The sequence below is a fragment of the Oncorhynchus tshawytscha genome, linkage group LG24, assembly GCF_018296145.1.
Source record: "Oncorhynchus tshawytscha isolate Ot180627B linkage group LG24, Otsh_v2.0, whole genome shotgun sequence".
NCBI lineage: Eukaryota > Metazoa > Chordata > Actinopteri > Salmoniformes > Salmonidae > Oncorhynchus > Oncorhynchus tshawytscha.
In genome coordinates this window covers 27,773,622-27,793,669 of record NC_056452.1, presented here as the reverse complement: position 1 = coordinate 27,793,669, position 20,048 = coordinate 27,773,622, and the positions used below count along the sequence as shown (strand labels likewise).

At 45.1% G+C, this 20,048-nt stretch overlaps 1 protein-coding gene across 1 annotated transcript in view; it reads right to left on the bottom strand.

The window, feature by feature from the left end:
* Positions 1-806: 806 nt before the first annotated feature.
* Positions 807-20,048, bottom strand: part of LOC121840710 (cAMP and cAMP-inhibited cGMP 3',5'-cyclic phosphodiesterase 10A-like) — a gene marked incomplete at its 3' end in the record, with an annotated part of 55,396 nt that continues 36,154 nt past the window's right edge. The window contains 1 exon segment of the mRNA XM_042305617.1: positions 807-941. Coding sequence (XP_042161551.1) covers positions 807-941 — 135 coding nt within the window.

Genomic DNA, 20,048 nt, shown 5'->3' with positions numbered 1-20,048 from the left:
ATATTTTGAAGGAAAAAAAAACTTTAAAAATTATTCTCCTCTTTGACTGTGCATTTTGGCAGATCTTACTTATGCCACTAGAGGGCGATCAGCAATTTATAGGTTACTGTACTCCCGAAGCTGTTGACTGTTTTTTTCCTTGCCAGTTGGATAGCAGTTCTCAACTGTTAGCAGCCAATGGATAGCAGATCTCAGCTGTTAGCAGCCAATGGATAGCAGATCTCAGCTGTTAGCAGCCAATGGATAGCAGATCTCAGCTGTTAGCAGCCAATGGCAGGCAGATCTCAGCTGTTAGCAGCCAATGGATAGCAGATCTCAGCTGTTAGCAGCCAATGGCAGGCAGATCTCAGCTGTTAGCAGCCAATGGATAGCAGATCTCAGCTATTAGCAGCCAATGGCTAGCAGTTCTCAGCTGTTAGCAGCCAATGGCAGGCAAATCTCAGCTGTTAGCAGCCAATGGCTAGAAGTTTTTTACTGGCGATAAAAATGGATGATAGCCATAACTTTTAGACTCATTACTGAATTATTTAATGTAACACATCAAACATTAAACCTCATAAACAATTCATGATAATTAATGCTAACCTCGTAAACAATTAATTCAGATCCGGCGTTTATTTGCTGAAATGTGGGCCGTTGCCCAGCTATTAAAAGGGACAGGCGGCCATTTGAGACTGTGTTGAATTGCAGTTTTACAGTAATTCATAAAGTCTTTTTAAGGACAACACATCCTCTATAAACTAGCTGGTGCTCCATTGAGACCTACAGTATGTAACAGTGTATCGTGAGAGGTGTGTGTGAGTTACCTGCAGGCAGGCTACCGCTGCTCTTCTTCTTGTGCCATCTGTCCAGTGTCTCTGAACTCACGCTCTCCGATACAAACTCATCCAGCATCTGAGGGTGAAGGGAGAGGTAGGCCTTCACTTTGTCATCCGTCAGACCTGCACAACAACACGGGACAGAGGACGTCAGCTCTTTCATTCATTCATTAGTTCTTCATTTACACATCTTTCATTCATTCATTACCTCTTCATTTACACATCTTTCATTCATTCATTACCTCTTCATTTACACATCTTTCATTCATTCATTACCTCTTCATTTACACATCTTTCATTCATTCATTACCTCTTCATTTACACATCTTTCATTCATTCATTACCTCTTCATTTACACATCTTTCATTCATTCATTACCTCTTCATTTACACATCTTTCATTCATTCATTAGTTCTTCATTTACACATCTTTCATTCATTCATTAGTTCTTCATTTACACATCTTTCATTCATTCATTACCTCTTCATTTACACATCTTTCATTCATTCATTACCTCTTCATTTACACATCTTTCATTCATTCATTACCTCTTCATTTACACATCTTTCATTCATTCATTAGTTCTTCATTTACACATCTTTCATTCATTCATTACCTCTCATTTATTACATATTTAATTCATAACCTCTCATTCATTACCTCTCATTTATTGCATATTTCCTTCATTACCACTTTCATTTATAACATTTTTCATTCATTATTTCATTACCTCTTTCATTCATTACCTCTCATTTATTGCATCTTTCATTCATTACCTCTTATTTATTACATATATCATTCATAGCCTCTTTCATACATTACATCTTTCATTCATTCATTCATTACCTCTTTAGTCATTATATATTTCATTAATTACCTATTTCATTCATTATATATTTCATTCAATAATTTCCTTTTTCATTAATTAATTCATACATTAATTCCATCTTTCAATCATTCCATCTCCCTGCTAAAAAAACAGCATAGACCAGCATAGGCTGGTGACAGGCCTTCCTGGTGTTTTCGCTGGTGACGGGCCTTCCTGGTGTTTTCGCTGGTGACGGGCCTTCCTGGTGTTTTCGCTGGTGACGGGCCTTCCTGGTGTTTTCGCTGGTGACGGGCCTTCCTGGTGTTTTCGCTGGTGACGGGCCTTCCTGGTGTTTTCGCTGGTGACGGGCCTTCCTGGTGTTTTCGCTGGTGACGGGCCTTCCTGGTGTTTTCGCTGGTGACGGGCCTTCCTGGTGTTTTCGCTGGTGACGGGCCTTCCTGGTGTTTTCGCTGGTGACGGGCCTTCCTGGTGTTTTCGCTGGTGACGGGCCTTCCTGGTGTTTTCGCTGGTGACGGGCCTTCCTGGTGTTTTCGCTGGTGACGGGCCTTCCTGGTGTTTTCGCTGGTGACGGGCCTTCCTGGTGTTTTCGCTGGTGACGGGCCTTCCTGGTGTTTTCGCTGGTGACGGGCCTTCCTGGTGTTTTCGCTGGTGACGGGCCTTCCTGGTGTTTTCGCTGGTGACGGGCCTTCCTGGTGTTTTCGCTGGTGACGGGCCTTCCTGGTGTTTTCGCTGGTGACGGGCCTTCCTGGTGTTTTCGCTGGTGACGGGCCTTCCTGGTGTTTTCGCTGGTGACGGGCCTTCCTGGTGTTTTCGCTGGTGACGGGCCTTCCTGGTGTTTTCGCTGGTGACGGGCCTTCCTGGTGTTTTCGCTGGTGACGGGCCTTCCTGGTGTTTTCGCTGGTGACGGGCCTTCCTGGTGTTTTCGCTGGTGACGGGCCTTCCTGGTGTTTTCGCTGGTGACGGGCCTTCCTGGTGTTTTCGCTGGTGACGGGCCTTCCTGGTGTTTTCGCTGGTGACGGGCCTTCCTGGTGTTTTCGCTGGTGACGGGCCTTCCTGGTGTTTTCGCTGGTGACGGGCCTTCCTGGTGTTTTCGCTGGTGACGGGCCTTCCTGGTGTTTTCGCTGGTGACGGGCCTTCCTGGTGTTTTCGCTGGTGACGGGCCTTCCTGGTGTTTTCGCTGGTGACGGGCCTTCCTGGTGTTTTCGCTGGTGACGGGCCTTCCTGGTGTTTTCGCTGGTGACGGGCCTTCCTGGTGTTTTCGCTGGTGACCACCCTTCCTTTTGTTTTCACGGGTGACCACCCTTTGTTTTCGCGGGTGACCAGCCTTCCTTTTGTTTTCGCGGGTGACCACCTGATAACCATATACCGATCCTAAATTTACCAGCATGTGCTGGTCACCCGCAAAACCAGCATCAAGTCACATTATGCTAGCTTTCAAAGTGAAGTCTATCTCCCGCAAACTACAATCAGAATGACTAGCAGGATTAGGACGATCAGTGAATGACCCTACCTAAACCATGTAAACTAGAGCAACCTATTCATTAATGGGTGCAATAAATCCAACTCACAGATTGGATTTGTTTAGAAAATGTAATTTATCTTCGTTTAGCAATTTATAAAAAAATCTAACAGCAGTAGAGCATGTGTCACGTTCGTTAGGAGAATTATCGGACCAGGGTACAAAGCGATATGGTTTCCACATATTTATTTAGTGAAACGCACAAAACAAAGAATAAACGAAAGGTGAAGTCAATGAAGTGCTCACAGGCAACTAAACATAAACAAGATCCCACAAACACAGGTGGGAAAAATAACTACTTAAATATGATCCCCAATTAGAGACAACGATTACCAGCTGCCTCTAATTGGGAATCATACAAAACACCAACATAGAAAAAGAAACTAGAACATAACATAGACATACTAGATCACCCCTTAGGTCAGGGCGTGACTACTACACCATAGAGAAAAAATGTCTCTCCATGGTCAGGGGGTGACAGCATGCTGGGAAATATGTTAATGATGGGCGTGGTTTTGCAGACCACCTTGACCAGAATAGCAGGAATGGTTTGAGGGGTTCTGTGATGGTTTTGAAGAACCATCCTGTTCTTTCCCTTTCCACCATGTTTTCCTTTCCTTGCCATTAAATGCTTCTTCTTTTTCTTCTTTGGAACTTGATTGGCATATCGCATACAACTTTTAGGTGCATACACCGCCACCTGCTGTACTGGAGTGTGAGGCCATTCACAGTCTAGCTACTGTACTGGAGAGTGAGGCCATTCACAGTCTACCTACTGTACTGGAGTGTGAGGCCATTCACAGTCTAGCTACTGTACTGGAGTGTGAGGCCATTCACAGTCTAGCTACTGTACTGGAGAGTGAGGCCGGTCACAGTCTACCTACTGTACTGGAGAGAGAGGCCGGTCACAGTCTACCTACTGTACTGGAGAGAGAGGCCGGTCACAGTCTACCTACTGTACTGGAGAGAGAGGCCAGTCACAGTCTACCTACTGTACTGGAGAGAGAGGCCATTCACAGTCTACCTACTGTACTGGAGAGTGAGGCCGGTCACAGTCTACCTACTGTACTGGAGAGTGAGGCCGGTCACAGTCTACCTACTGTACTGGAGAGAGGCCATTCACGGTCTACCTACTGTACTGGAGAGAGAGGCCATTCACAGTCTACCTACTGTACTGGAGAGTGAGGCCGGTCACAGTCTACCTACTGTACTGGAGAGAGGCCATTCACAGTCTACCTACTGTACTGGAGAGAGAGGCCATTCACAGTCTACCTACTGTACTGGAGAGAGAGGCCATTCACAGTCTACCTACTGTACTGGAGAGAGAGGCCATTCACAGTCTACCTACTGTACTGGAGAGTGAGGCCATTCACAGTCTACCTACTGTACTGGAGAGTGAGGCCATTCACAGTCTACCTACTGTACTGGAGAGAGAGGCCATTCACAGTCTACCTACTGTACTGGAGAGTGAGGCCATTCACAGTCTACCTACTGTACTGGAGAGAGAGGCCATTCACAGTCTACCTACTGTACTGGAGAGAGGCCATTCACAGTCTACCTACTGTACTGGAGAGAGAGGCCATTCACAGTCTACCTACTGTACTGGAGAGTGAGGCCGGTCACAGTCTACCTACTGTACTGGAGAGTGAGGCCGGTCACAGTCTACCTACTGTACTGGAGAGAGGCCATTCACGGTCTACCTACTGTACTGGAGAGAGAGGCCATTCACAGTCTACCTACTGTACTGGAGAGAGAGGCCATTCACAGTCTACCTACTGTACTGGAGAGAGGCCATTCACAGTCTACCTACTGTACTGGAGAGAGAGGCCATTCACAGTCTACCTACTGTACTGGAGAGAGGCCATGCACAGTCTACCTACTGTACTGGAGAGTGAGGCCGGTCACAGTCTACCTACTGTACTGGAGAGAGGCCATTCACGGTCTACCTACTGTACTGGAGAGAGAGGCCATGCACAGTCTACCTACTGTACTGGAGAGTGAGGCCGGTCACAGTCTACCTACTGTACTGGAGAGAGGCCATTCACAGTCTACCTACTGTACTGGAGAGAGAGGCCATGCACAGTCTACCTACTGTACTGGAGAGTGAGGCCGGTCACAGTCTACCTACTGTACTGGAGAGAGGCCATTCACAGTATACCTACTGTACTGGAGAGAGAGGCCATTCACAGTCTACCTACTGTACTGGAGAGTGAGGCCATCACAGTCTAGCTACTGTACTGGAGAGAGAGGCCATTCACAGTCTACCTACTGTACTGGAGAGAGAGGCCATTCACAGTCTACCTACTGTACTGGAGAGAGAGGCCATTCACAGTCTACCTACTGTACTGGAGAGAGGCCGGTCACAGTCTAGCTACTGTACTGGAGAGAGAGGCCATTCACAGTCTACCTACTGTACTGGAGAGAGAGGCCAGTCAGTCTACCTACTGTACTGGAGAGAGAGGCCATTCACAGTCTACCTACTGTACTGGAGAGAGAGGCCATTCACAGTCTACCTACTGTACTGGAGAGAGGCCATTCACAGTCTACCTACTGTACTGGAGAGAGAGGCCATTCACAGTCTACCTACTGTACTGGAGAGAGAGGCCAGTCACAGTCTACCTACTGTACTGGAGAGAGAGGCCATTCACAGTATACCTACATTAAATTATCTTGATTAGTCTGTTCCTCTAAGAAAGTGAAATAGAGCCCTAGACACCATTAAAAACCAGCTACCCCATTCCACTACTTAGACCCTATCTGCTCCTGCACCATGCCAACGGGCTGGGAGGACGGGACACCACCCCTCATTAAAACCCACTACCCCATTCCACTACTTAGACCCTATCTGCACCATGCACAGGTAGAGTTGTTCCCTGGGGTACACATGTAAAAGGACTGAACATTGACTCCTCTGTATCACCTCCCCCCTCCCTCCCTCCCCCCTCCCTCCTCCTCCTCCCTCCCTCCCTCCCTCCCTCCCTCCCCTCCTCCTCCTCCTCCCCCCTCCTCCCTCCCTCCCTCCTCCTCCTCCTCCTCCTCCCCCCCTCCTCCCCCTCCCCTCCCTCCTCCTCCTCCTCCTCCTCCTCCTCCTCCTCCCTCCCTCCCCCTCCTCCCCTTCCTCTTCCCTCCCCCCCCCCCTTCTCTTCCTCTTCCCTCCTCCTCTTCCCTCCCTCCCCCTCCTCTTCCCTCCCTCCCTCCTCCTCCTCCTCCTCCTCCCCCTCCCTCCTCCTCCGGGTCTGTGACGCCTCCCTCCCCCTCAAATGGCGCCGGGAATCTTCAACTTCAATTGGTCCATCTCCACACTTAACGTTGTAATGAAATGCTACATTGTTACATTTTTCTGTAATTTTACAGTACACTACAGGCTACTGGTTGCAGTGAAAAGTAAAGTAAACCACAACAAATTAATACATTTTTACAGCTGAGTGAAGTTGTTATTGTGGTAAAAGAAATTACTTGAGACTTGGAATTTGAACTCACAACATCTTGGTTGCTAATGACCTGAATTTCCTGCTATGCCACCAGGTCTGTGGGCATGACAGAGATTGGCCACAGATTTAATAGCAAGAAAACATTTCTGCACTTTGCTAAAAGCTGCTCAGAATTAAGTCAATAATTCTTCACACTAAGGCTAATTCCGGGTATGTGTAAATTTACTTTACAAATTAAGGTGATTCTGATGTGCAGATACATTTTTCAACCCAATAATCATCACTGCGCTTAGAAACGTAGGTGGGGCAATGTATCGGTGGAGTTGATTAGCATATTAGGGAGCGTGGTCTAATATATGTGTATTTGTACCAACCGTGAGTAGAAGTGTTGTACCAGTAGATGACTATACCTTCACTAAAATGTAGTGTTTACAAGACTACTAAGTATTATTTGTGTCTGTACACTGGGACCCGGCGTCATCTTTGGCAGCAAACTGATCTTCCAGTCACACCATCAGGCCAGTCTGCGTGACACACTAAGTAACTGTGAATATTTCAATAATTACTTGCAGCAAGCAGACAGTAAGTTACTGAAAACGAACCTTCCCAGTGACTAATTGCCATTAAGTTACTGGAAGATGCACAGCAACACAGTCCAACTCCTGATTGTCACAACCTCTGACCAAGATTGTAGAACTGACAGTGAACAAATTAGGTGCTCAACTGTCATAAACATTATAAAACCACTTAAACTGGTACAACACTTCCACTAATGGTTGGCACAAATACAACAGATTTTAGACTATGTCCCCAAATATGCTAATGCTCCCCGCATTTCCGCATGCATTTCACCGCATGCTCTATTGCAGTTTGATATTTAGAGTTGTTTGTTGCAATATCTGTGTTTTTTTGCACGTACATTGATTGATTCATTCTTTCAAAAGTATATGTTATGCAACACAAGACAAATTACATATTTTTTTCTAAACTAATCCAATCTGTAGAGTAGAGTTGTTGCTGCCGTTACATAGATTGTTGTTCCAGTTTAGATGCTTCTCTCCATAAACTTTTGTTTAACTCTGGCAGGTATTCTGAATGTAGATTTTGGGAATCGTTTCTGACTGGATTTTCAAAAGGAATTGGACATTACTTTGCAAACTGGCGTAATGTGACTTGATTACGGTTTTACTTTAGTTTATGCTGTTACCGGTGTCCAAAACACAGTTTCAAATCAAATCAAATCTTATTTGTCACATACACATGGTTAGCAGATGTTAATGCGAGTGTAGCGAAATGCTTGTGCTTCTAGTTCCGACAATGCAGTAATAACCAACAAGTAATCTAGTTAACAATTCCAAAACTACTACCTTATAGACACAAGTGTAAGGGGATAAAGAATATGTACATAAAGATATATGAGTGAGTGATGGTACAGAGCGGCATAGGCAAGATACAGTAGATGGTATTGAGTGCAGTATATACATATGAGATGAGTATGTAAACAAAGTGGCATAGTTAAAGTGGCTAGTGATACATGTATTACATAAAGATGCAGTAGATGATATAGAGTACAGTATATACATATACATATGAGATGAATAATGTAGGGTATGTAAACATTATATTAGGTAGCATTGTTTAAAGTGGCTAGTGATATATTTTACATCATTTCCCATCAATTCCCATTATTAAAGTGGCTGGAGTTGAGTCAGTGTGTTGGCAGCAGCCACTCAATGTTAGTGGTGGCTGTTTAACAGTCTGATGGCCTTGAGATAGAAGCTGTTTTTCAGTCTCTCGGTCCCAGCTTTGATGCACCTGTACTGACCTCGCCTTCTGGATGATAGCGGGGTGAACAGGCAGTGGCTCGGGTGGTTGTTGTCCTTGATGATCTTTATGGCCTTCCTGTGACATCGGGTGGTGTAGGTGTCCTGGAGGGCAGATAGTTTGCCCCCGGTGATGCGTTGTGCAGACCTCACTACCCTCTGGAGAGCTTTACGGTTGTGGGAGGAGCAGTTGCCGTACCAGGCGGTGATACAGCCCGACAGGATGCTCTCGATTGTGCATCTGTAGAAGTTTGTGAGTGCTTTTGGTGACAAGCCGAATTTCTTTAGCCTCCTGAGGTTGAAGAGGCGCTGCTGCGCCTTCTTCACGATGCTGTCTGTGTGGGTGGACCAATTCAGTTTGTCTGATGTGTACGCCGAGGAACTTAAAACTTACTACCCTCTCCACTACTGTTCCATCAATGTGGATAGGGGGTGTTCCCTCTGCTGTTTCCTGAAGTCCACAATCATCTCCTTAGTTTTGTTGACGTTGAGTGAGGTTATTGTCCTGACACCACACTCTGAGGGCCCTCACCTCCTCCCCCTGTAGGCCGTCTCGTCGTTGTTGGTAATCAAGCCTACCACTGTTGTGTCGTCTGCAAACTTGATGATTGAGTTGGAGGCGTGCGTGGCCACGCAGTCGTGGGTGAACAGGGAGTACAGGAGAGGGCTCAGAACGCAACCTTGTGGGGCCCCAGTGTTGAGGATCAGCGTGGTGGAAATGTTGTTGCCTACCCTCACCACCTGGGGGCGGCCCGTCAGGAAGTCCAGTACCCAGTTGCACAGGGTGGGGTAGAGACCCAGGGTCTCGAGCTTGATGACGAGCTTGGAGGGCACTATAGTGTTAAATGCCGAGCTGTAGTCGATGAACAGCATTCTCACATAGGTATTCCTCTTGTCCAGATGGGTTAGGGCAGTTTGCAGTGTGGTTGAGATTGCATCGTCTGTGGACCTATTTGGGCGGTAAGCAAATTGGAGTGGGTCTAGGGTGTCAGGTAGGGTGGAGGTGATATGGTCCTTGACTAGTCTCTCAAAGCACTTCATGATGACGGAAGTGAGTGCTACGGGGCGGTAGTCGTTTAGCTCAGTTACCTTAGCTTTCTTGGGAACAGGAACAATGGTGGCCCTCTTGAAGCATGTGGGAACAACAGACTGGGATAGGGATTGATTGAATATGTCCGTAAACACACCAGCCAGCTGGTCTGCGCATGCTCTGAGGGCGCGGCTGGGGATGCCGTCTGGGCCTGCAGCCTTGCGAGGGTTGAAATTTTTAAATGTTTTCCTCACGTCGGCTGCAGTGAAGGAGAGTCCGCATGTTTTAGTTGCGGAAGCCGTGTCAGTGGCACTGTATTGTCTGCCTGGGAGCAAGACATCCTGGTCCGTGACTGGGCTGGTTTTCTTTTTGTAATCCGTGATTGACTGTAGACCCTGCCACATACCTCTTGTGTCTGAGCCGTTGAATTGAGATTCTACTTTGTCTCTATACTGGCTTGCTTGTTTGATTGCCTTGCGGAGGAATAGTTACACTGTTTGTATTCGGTCATGTTTCCGGTCACCTTGCCCTGATTAAAAGCAGTGGTTCCAGCTTTCAGTTTCACGCGAATGCTGCCATCAATCCACAGTTTCTGGTTTGGGAACGTTTTAATCATTGCTATGGGAACGACATCTTCAACGCACGATCTAATGAACTCAGCTCACCAGAATCAGCGTATTCTGTCAATGCTGTTGTCTGACGTCACATTAACACGAAACATATCCCAGTCCACGTGATGGAAGCAGTCTTGGAGTGTGGAATCAGATTAGTCGATCAGGGATTAGGGATCAACAAAATGGATTCGTGGTCAGCTTTTCCGAAAGGAGGGCGGGGCAGGGCCTTATATGCGTCGCGGAAGTTAGAATAGCAGTGATCCAAGGTTTTTCCACCCCTGGTTGCGCAATCGATATGCTGATAAAATTTAGGGAGTCTTGTTTTCAGATTAGCCTTGTTAAAATCCCCAGCTACAATGAATGCAGCCTCCGGATAAATGGATTCCAGTTTGCAAAGAGTCAAATAATGTTCGTTCAGGGCCATCGATGTGTCTGCTTGGGGAATATATACGGCTGTGATTATAATCAAGAGAATTCCTTGGTAGATAACGCGGTCGACATTTGATTGTGAGGAATTCTAAATCAGGTGAACAGAAGGACTTGAGTACCTGTATGTTGTTATGATCACACCACGTCACATTAACCATGAAGCATATGCCCCCGCCCCTCTTCTTACCAGAAAGATGTTTGTTTCTGTCTGCGCGATGCGTGGAGAAACCAGCTGGCTGCACCAATTCCGATAGCGTCTCTCCAGTGAGCTATGTTTCCGTGAAGCAAAGAACGTTACAGTCTCTGATGTCCCTCTGGAATGCTACCCTTGCTCGGATTGCTGGACATTGGCGAAAGAATGCTAGGGAGTGGTGCACATGTGCCAGTCTCCGGAGTCTGACCAGAAGACCGCTCCATTTCCCCCTTTTACAAAACGTTTTTTTGGGTAAGGCTGGGATCCATTCCGTTGTCCTGGGTGAAAGGCAGAACACAGGATCCACCAGTGTCCAAACACTGCTAAAAACATATTCTTGGTCGTACTGATGGTGAGTTGATCACCACTGATCTTATATTCAGTAGTTCTTCTCGACTGTATGTAATGAAACCTAAGATGACCTGGGGTACTAGTGTAAGAAATAACACGTAAAACATATCAAAGGAACCAGTGTCCAAAACACTGCTAAGGCTGATCACCAGTGTACAAAATACTGGCGGCCATCTCTTACCAGTGTCAAAAACACAGTTTATGCTGTTACCAGTGTCCAAAACATATCAAAGGTTGGTCACCAGTGTCCAAAACACTGCTAAGGCTGATCACCACTGTCCAAAACATATCGAAGGTTGGTCACCAGTGTACAAAACATATCAAAGGTTGGTCACCAGTGTACAAAACATATCAAAGGTTGGTCACCAGTGTCCAAAACACTGCTAAGGCTGATCACCAGTGTCCAAAACACTGCTAAGGCTGATCACCACTGTCCAAAATACTGCGAAGTGATCACCAGTGTCCAAAACATATCAAAGGTTGGTCACCAGTGTCCAAAACACTGCTAAGGCTGATCACCAGTGTACAAAATACTGCAGAGGCTGGGCACCAGTGTCCAAAACACTGCTAAGGCTGGTCACCAGCAAAAACACAACAAGCACTGACCAGCATGGACCAGCTTGAAATGTATTCTGGTATATGCAGTTTGTTTCAACAGGGTTTTCATTCATTAATTATATAGTACTTCTTTCAATCATTCATTCATTATATAGTACTTCTTTCAATCATTCATTAATTATATATTTCACTCATCCATCAATTGGAAGAGAAGGGAAGACAAAAAAATATCTGACAGAAAAATAGTATTTCTGCTTTTGACCGAGGGATAATAGCTCCATCTAAACATCTAAGACGGCAGAGCTGGTTGAAATCATGACATCATTCCAACCAGCTCTGGCCCCTGGGACAGTGGCCGTCTGCGTCTCCTGGGGGAGGAGGCCCAACGGAGGCCACTAGAGGAAGGAGGGAGAGAAGGAGGCGAGGAGGACTAGATTGTTGCTTAATAGGCAATTAGGTTGTTGAGAGCTGTTGTTTATTACCTGTGTTGTCGGGGACGACGTGGAGAACAGCCATTTGCCTGGACATCATTGAACCAGCACTGAGGTAAAGTTATACTTAATGGACATGCTGGCGTCTGTCTTCACTGTCTTTTCTGTGTGTGTGTGTGAGTGAGTGTGCGTGTGTGTGCACGTGTGAGTGAGTGTGCATGTGTGTGTGTGTGCGTGTGAATGTTTCTGGTGACAGTAATTTTGTAAGTATTGAGACTGTATATTCTGTGTCTAGTTTTCTGAATAGCCCACTGGTTTTGGCACTACCTTTTCGTGAACAAATAAAGCATGACTACTTCGGGTTTTTTTTCTCAACAAAATTAAAATCACAGTGCTGTTAACTACCACTAGCAGGTTCCAATGATCATCACAGTGATTTAAAAAAAATCTATATATTAATAAATACCTAAAGCAACAATGCTATAAAGTTAGTTGCGGGGAGATATGAATCTTTACAATTATATACAAGAAATATAAAGCACTCCGTATGCCAACGCCGTTAATAGTTGGAAAAAATGGCTAGAGAGTGAGACAGGGAAGCGACAGCAGCGAAGTCCTGTTTTTGGCAAGAGAAGACGGCGAATTGCAAACTTTGCGAGGTGGAATTGAGTGTCAGTACATGTACAACCATCTGAGAGCGAGGGCCTGTGAGACCCAAACTGTTACTGGCAGCAGGTCCCCAACAGCAGACAGACAGGCTCCTCACACCAACAAAATGCAACTAGAGAGAGAGAAATCCCATCACTGATTACAGCATTGGCTGCAGTTGAAAAGCAGCCAATGGTAGTGGATGTTGGCTTCAATAAACACCGATGACATGTGTAGATCCAGACTACAACATGTCCAAAACCTTGACGGACCGTAGTAATTATTCAACGATTGCTCTGCAAGTACAAAGCGTGAGCTCACGAACACACACTACGTGGAGTTAACGGTATTGTTGGACGTCTGTGAACACGCTCACATACATCATCACAGCCATCACAGCCATCACAGCCATCACAGCCATCACATACATCACAGCCATCACAGCCATCACAGCCATCACAGCCATCACAGCCATCACAGCCATCACATACATCACAGCCATCACAGCCATCACAGCCATCACAGCCATCACAACCATCACAGCCATCACAACCATCACAGCCATCACAGCCATCACAGAAAGTCCCGTGTATTGAGAGACCACTGTTTTAACTACCATTGTTGCTGAGTGGGTGGGGGACAGCAGTAAAGTGGGTGCTGTCTGGTAGGTAGTCATGACTACTGTAGATTGATCTGCATCGCCCCCTAGTGGTCATATGCAGGACAATATCTGCATTGTGAATTCACATGTAATTTTATCATTTAAAAATGACTGTTTAAACACTAGGATTGTTTTTTTGTTTTTACGTTTATCATATCCTTAGTCAGGTCCCAAATGTATCAAAATCAAATGGGAAATTAAATTTAGGAATTAAAACAATACATTAAAGAAGAATGTGAAAACCTTAAAGGACATTTAAAATGCCACACTGTGCCAACTAAAACACAGAGCTTATAGATTTCAGTCAGACAAGATATTATGCTTGAAAGTATAGCCATTTTAGCCAGTTATCAAAACTCCTGTGGAATCAGATGAAATCAGAACTCCCGTGGGAGAATCAGAACTCCCGTGGGAGAATCAAAACTCCTGTGGGAATCAGAACTCCCGTGGGAGAATCAGAACTCCCGTGGGAGAATCAGAACTCCCGTGGGAGAATCAGAACTCCTGTGGGAGAATCAGAACTCCCGTGGGAGAATCAGAACTCCCGTGGGAGAATCAGAACTCCCGTGGGAGAATCAGAACTCCCGTGGGAGAATCAGAACTCCCGTGGGAGAATCAGAACTCCCGTGGGAGAATCAGAACATACTTTTGGGTATGTGGTGGTTAACTATCATTATAATTATAGGCAAGACTGACTTATTTTTACGATTTCAGTTATATAATCATAATTAATATATTAAAGCACGTTTTTGGGCTCATTCTGAAGTTTTTGCATGATTAAGTAGAATCCTGTTGGAAAAATATTGTTAAAAGTATAATTTATGTTCATAAAACATAAGAAATAATACTGTTGCCGCTTCCTGTAGACATCGATTTTATATTTATATCCTCGTGCCAAAACACTGTTTTTAAATGTCTAAGATAATAATCAATATACTGAAATGTGATATTTTGAAGACCAAACATAAAAATAACTCCCTACACATAAATGTGTCACACGAGTTCAGGTGACTTATTTTATTAAATTATAGTATAGTACCTTATCGACTGCACACACACACACACACACACACACACACACCAACATTTACCAAGCAGCCACTCTAAACTGGAATGTATTAGCTTGTCCAACTGTAATCAATAGCGTGTGCAAATGAATCGCTCACATCGATACTGTATTCAAATCAATGGAAATGGGATAAAAACCATGGCGACATGTACCGTTTGCGCTCTTCTAACAGACCACGACGAACTTGGGTATAGTACATATACCAGTGGATAGATGCCAACCTCTACTTCAGCCACACCCGTTGCTGAGAAGTGTATAAAATCGAGCACATAGCCATGCAACCTCCATAGACAAACATTGGCCCGTACTGAAGAGCTCAGTGACTTTCAAAGTGGCACCGTCATAGGATGCCACCTTTCCAACAAGTCAGTTCGTCAAATTTCTGCCCTGCCAGAGCTGTCCCCGGTCAACTGTAAGTGCTGTTGTTGTCAACGTTACCAGACCAAATAATCTGTTTAAACCAATTTAGTATTATCTTGCTGACTATAAACATTTATATTGACATCAAAAATGAATGGATTAATTCCACTCAATTTATGGGGTGAAAATGCGATCTTGTGTAAAGTAGTAACACAAACGGCCCAGATTAGGGAAATAAGCTTAATATAAAATCATTGAATATGAATAAATAATTCAACATGTCAATTTAGGATATGTTGCACACTCACAACCTACTGGACACAGACGTCAATTCAACGTCTATTCAACTTCTATTCAACGTAATGTCATTGAAATGACATGTTGAAACCATGTTGATTCAACCAGTGGGAAGCTATGGCAACAATTACACCCATTTCTCACTCATTTAAACAAACACATTTTAACCGGGTGCACCTCCATCTCCGCAGCAGCCTGGAGGATGTTCCACGGTCCTAAACAACTGCTTCACGGTAACCTGGTAACGGTAACCTGGTAACGGTAACCTGGTAACAAAGTCTGTAGTGTGACTAGCCACTGCTCAGAATGAAGCTAAAGCTACTGACCACTACAGGAGCTAACCACTGCTCTCAAATTGTATCCTGACGTCGACAGAAGATGAGCGCTATATTCATAATATACTGTATAACTTAGCCAGCTAACATATATTTGTTAAAATAAATTAGTTGTATTTACTGGCTAGCTAGCTAGCGTTAGCAATGTGTTCAATGGTGGCCAACAACGAACTAAGTAACCAGCCAGCAAAAACAATGCAACAAAAATATAATTTTGGATTAATTTTGGATTTAAAAAAAAATACTCTTAATAACAGGCTCTGTATTTCAGGAATCACATTCGCAAGTATCCCTGGTAAACAATTTCTGATTTGATGAAACGTTTTTTTGGCATTTCCCTCGTTTGGTATCCATGCATTTCAGACGTGAGTCCGAGGTGTCGGGACTCGAGCTAATTAATTAATTGGTTAATGAAAGTTGCTATCTACCGGAACGCTGTGATTGGTTGCCCAGAATTCTAGGCCGGGACTTAGCGAAGAGTCAATTCAGCACTACTCTACACCACCTGTAACAATTCAACTCAAAGTCAGAGGACAAACTGACCTAAAAGTAGGAGAACATAGGAATATGGGCCTAGTTAAATAGTAGAGAGGAGAACTAGAGGGAGAGAGGAGACAAGAGAGAGACCGAGAGTGATAGAAGACGGAGAGAAAGAGAGAGATAGAGGACAGAGAGAGAGAATAGAGGACAGAGAAACAGAGAGAAAGAGATAGAGGACAGAGAGAGAGAGAGAGAGAGAGAACAGAGAGCTAGAGAGAAAGAGATAGAGGACAGAGATAGAGAGGACAGAGAGATAGAGAACAGAGAGCTAGATAGAGATAGAGGACAGAGAGACAGAGAGAAAGAGATGGAGGACAGAGAGAGAGAGGACAGAGATAGAGAAAGAGGACAGAGAAATAGAGAGAGATAGAGAACAGAGATAGAGAACAGACAAAGAGAGCGATAGAGGACAGAGAGCTAGATAGAGATAGAGGACAGAGAGATAGAGGACAGAGACCTAGATAGAGATAGAGGACAGAGAGATAGAGGACAGAGACCTAGATAGAGATAGAGGACAGAGAAAGAGAGAGATAGAGGACAGAGTTATAGAGGACAGAGAGCTAGATAGAGATAGAGGACAGAGAAAGAGAGAGATAGAGGACAGAGAGATAGAGGACAGAGAGAGATATAGGATAGAGAGAGAGGAGACAGAGAGAAAGAGGATAGAGCGAGAGGACAGAGAGAGATATAGGATAGAGAGAGAGGAGACAGAGAGAAAGAGAGAGAAAGAGGATAGAGCGAGAGGACAGAGAGAGAAAGATGGAGGACAAAGAATGAGAATAAAATAGATCAATTATAAAGAGGATAAAGAGTACAGACGGACGGAAGGGGGTCTGGCCCGCTGGTAGTTTGAGTGACACATATTATGATATTTATAAAACATTTGGAGAGAACCAAAAAAATATTTATGGAGGAAAATTACTAAAACCAATTAGAAACTCTTTTCAACGCCGATACCGATTAATCGGCCGACCTCTAGTATCTACATTCATGCAGTTTCTTGTGCTCAGATAAAAATCACCCAACAATGAAACCCAGACAGTCAGGGAGCATCACATTCCCAAAACGACAGATAGAGGACATCTTTTATTACATTTTGACAGCAAGGAAATAGAACCAATTTTTCTGCTTGTCTTATCCAACCCCACACATTCTAGGTCACCAACCCTCTATCTACGCCCCAGGGACAGTTCATTCAGTACAATCTGTGTCTGTGTGTTTGTTTCATACAATCTGGCAGTGATCTTCTATCTACTAATCGCAACAAAAAATGTCACCAGGCCAAATTACAACAACAACCGACATCACAACAACATCACACGACAACCGTCATCACAACAACATCACAACGACAACCGACATCACAACGACAACCGACATCACAACGACAACCGTCATCACAACGACATCACACGACAACCGTCATCACAACAACATCACACGACAACCGTCATCACAACGACAACCGACATCACAACGACAACCGACATCACAACAACATCACAACGACAACCGACATCACACGACAACCGTCATCACAACAACATCACATGACAACCGACATCACAACAACATCACGCGACAACCGTCATCACAACGACAACCGACATCACACGACAACCGTCATCACAACGACAACCGACATCACACGACAACCGTCATCACAACGACATCACACGACAACTGTCATCACAACAACATCACACGACAACCGTCATCACAACGACAACCGACATCACACGACAACCGTCATCACAACGACAACCGTCATCACAACGACAACCGACATCACAACGACAACCGACATCACAACAACATCACACGACAACCGTCATCACAACAACATCACAACGACAACCGACATCACAACGACAACCGACATGACAACGACATCACACGACAACCGACATCACACGACAACCGACATCACACGACAACCGACATCACACGACAACCGACATCACACGACAACCGACATGACAACGACATCACACGACAACCGACATCATAACATCACACGACACATCACATCACCCCCCACACACACACATCAAAGCTTTATAGAGTCACTTGAGCAACATATTGACTACTGACAGACTGACCTCGACCATCAGCCATCATAAATCCATCTGGATGGAAAGCCAACGTTTGGCCCTAAACAGATCTCATTCATTCCAGATGGTGGTTGAGATGAATAGGGATGTGTTCAACACATTACAGATATTCCTGTTATCCACAACCCCCCTTAACTCCCCTTAACTCCCCTTAACTCCCCTTAACCCCAAGTCATTCTGTCTCTAGTTCCTGTTATCCACAACCCCCTTAACCCCTTAACTCCCTTAACCCCCTTAACTCCCCTTAACTCTCCTTAACCCCCATTAACCCCCTTAACTCCCTTAACCCCCTTAACTCTCCTTAACCCCCTTAACTCTCCTTAACCCCCTTAACCCCCATTAACCCCCTTAACCCCAAGTCATTCTGTTTCTAGTTCCTGTTATCCCCAACCCCCTTAACTCTCCTTAACCCCCTTAACCCCTTAACCCCAAGTCATTCTGTATCTAGTTCCTGTTATCCACAACCCCCCTTAACTCCCCTTAACAGGAACTAGAGACAGAATGACTTTGGGTTAAGGGGAGTTAAGGGGGGTTGTGGATAACAGGAACCAGAGACAGAATGACTTGGGGTTAAGGGGGGTTGTGGATAACAGGAACTAGAGACAGAATGACTTTGGGTTATCCACAACCCCCTTAACCCCCTTTACTCCCTTAACCCCCTTAACCCCCATTAACCCCCTTAACCCCAAGTCATTCTGTTTCTAGTTCCTGTTATCCACAACCCCCTTAACTCCCCTTAACCCCAAGTCATTCTGTATCTAGTTCCTGTTATCCACAACCCCCTTAACCCCAAGTCATTCTGTCTCTGGTTCCTGTTATCCCCAACCCCCTTAACTCCCCTTAACCCCAAGTCATTATGTCTCTGGTTCCTGTTATCCCCAACCCCCTTAACTCCCCTTAACCCAAAGTCATTCGGTCTCTAGTTCCTGTTATCCCTAACCCCCATTAACCCCAAGTCATTCTGTCTGTAGTTTCTGTTATCCCCAACCCCCTTACCCCCAAGTCATTCTGTCTCTAGTTCCTGTTATCCCCAACCCCCTTAACCCCAAGTCATTTTGTCTCTAGTTCCTGTTATCCCCAACCCCCTTAACCCCCTTAACCTCCAAGTCATGAGACTGCAGTGATACTAAGGGCTGTGTGATGTGTGTGTGTGTGTGTGTGTGTGTGTGGGGGGGGTATGGGTGTGTGTGTGTGTGGTGTGTGTTAGGGTGTGTGTGTGTGGTATGGGTGTGTGTGTGTGTGGTGTGTGTGGTGTGTGTGTGTGTGGGGGGTATGGGTGTGTGTGTGTGTGTGTGTGTGGTATGTGTGTGTGTGTGTGTGTGTGTGTGTGTGGGTGGATACTTCTCCCCTCAGACCACTGTGGTCAAGTCAGGTCTTGGTTGACTTCTGGTTCCGGTCAGAGACCCTCAATCGTCTCCTAAATGGCACCCTATTCCCTATATAGTGCACTACTTTAGACCAGCCCCCATAGGGCTCTGTTAAAAAGTAGTGCACTATGTAGGGAATAGTGTGCCATTTTGGGGGGGAGCCGCCCTGAATAGCATGTGTCGTTCCCTCTCTGGGGTCATTGGTACAACAGTAATGGTACCATCATGATAAAACCTATTCTGCTTCAGTGGTCACAGTATTTCAATGTTAAACAAAGACAGACAGAACAGTGGACAGTGGTGTCGCGAAGAGGTGCAATTCTATGGGATTCATTTAAACAAACACCCTAATACACTCCTCTAGTCATCTAACAGCACCATGGTTAAACCACTAACAAACATGAAAAAACATTGCAGTCCTCTTGGCTTTCTGCTCAGAGATTTAGCACTAATTTAAACCAATTTGACATTTTTCTCTTTTTATTTCCACATTTATTGCCATTGTGATATTCATCATTCTGGACCCAGCAAGCAACTCTGTCCATCAGTCTCAGGTGTCAATCTCAATTCTATCCATCAGTCTCTGGTGTCAGTCTCTGGTGTCAGTCTCAACTCTATCCATCAGTCTCTG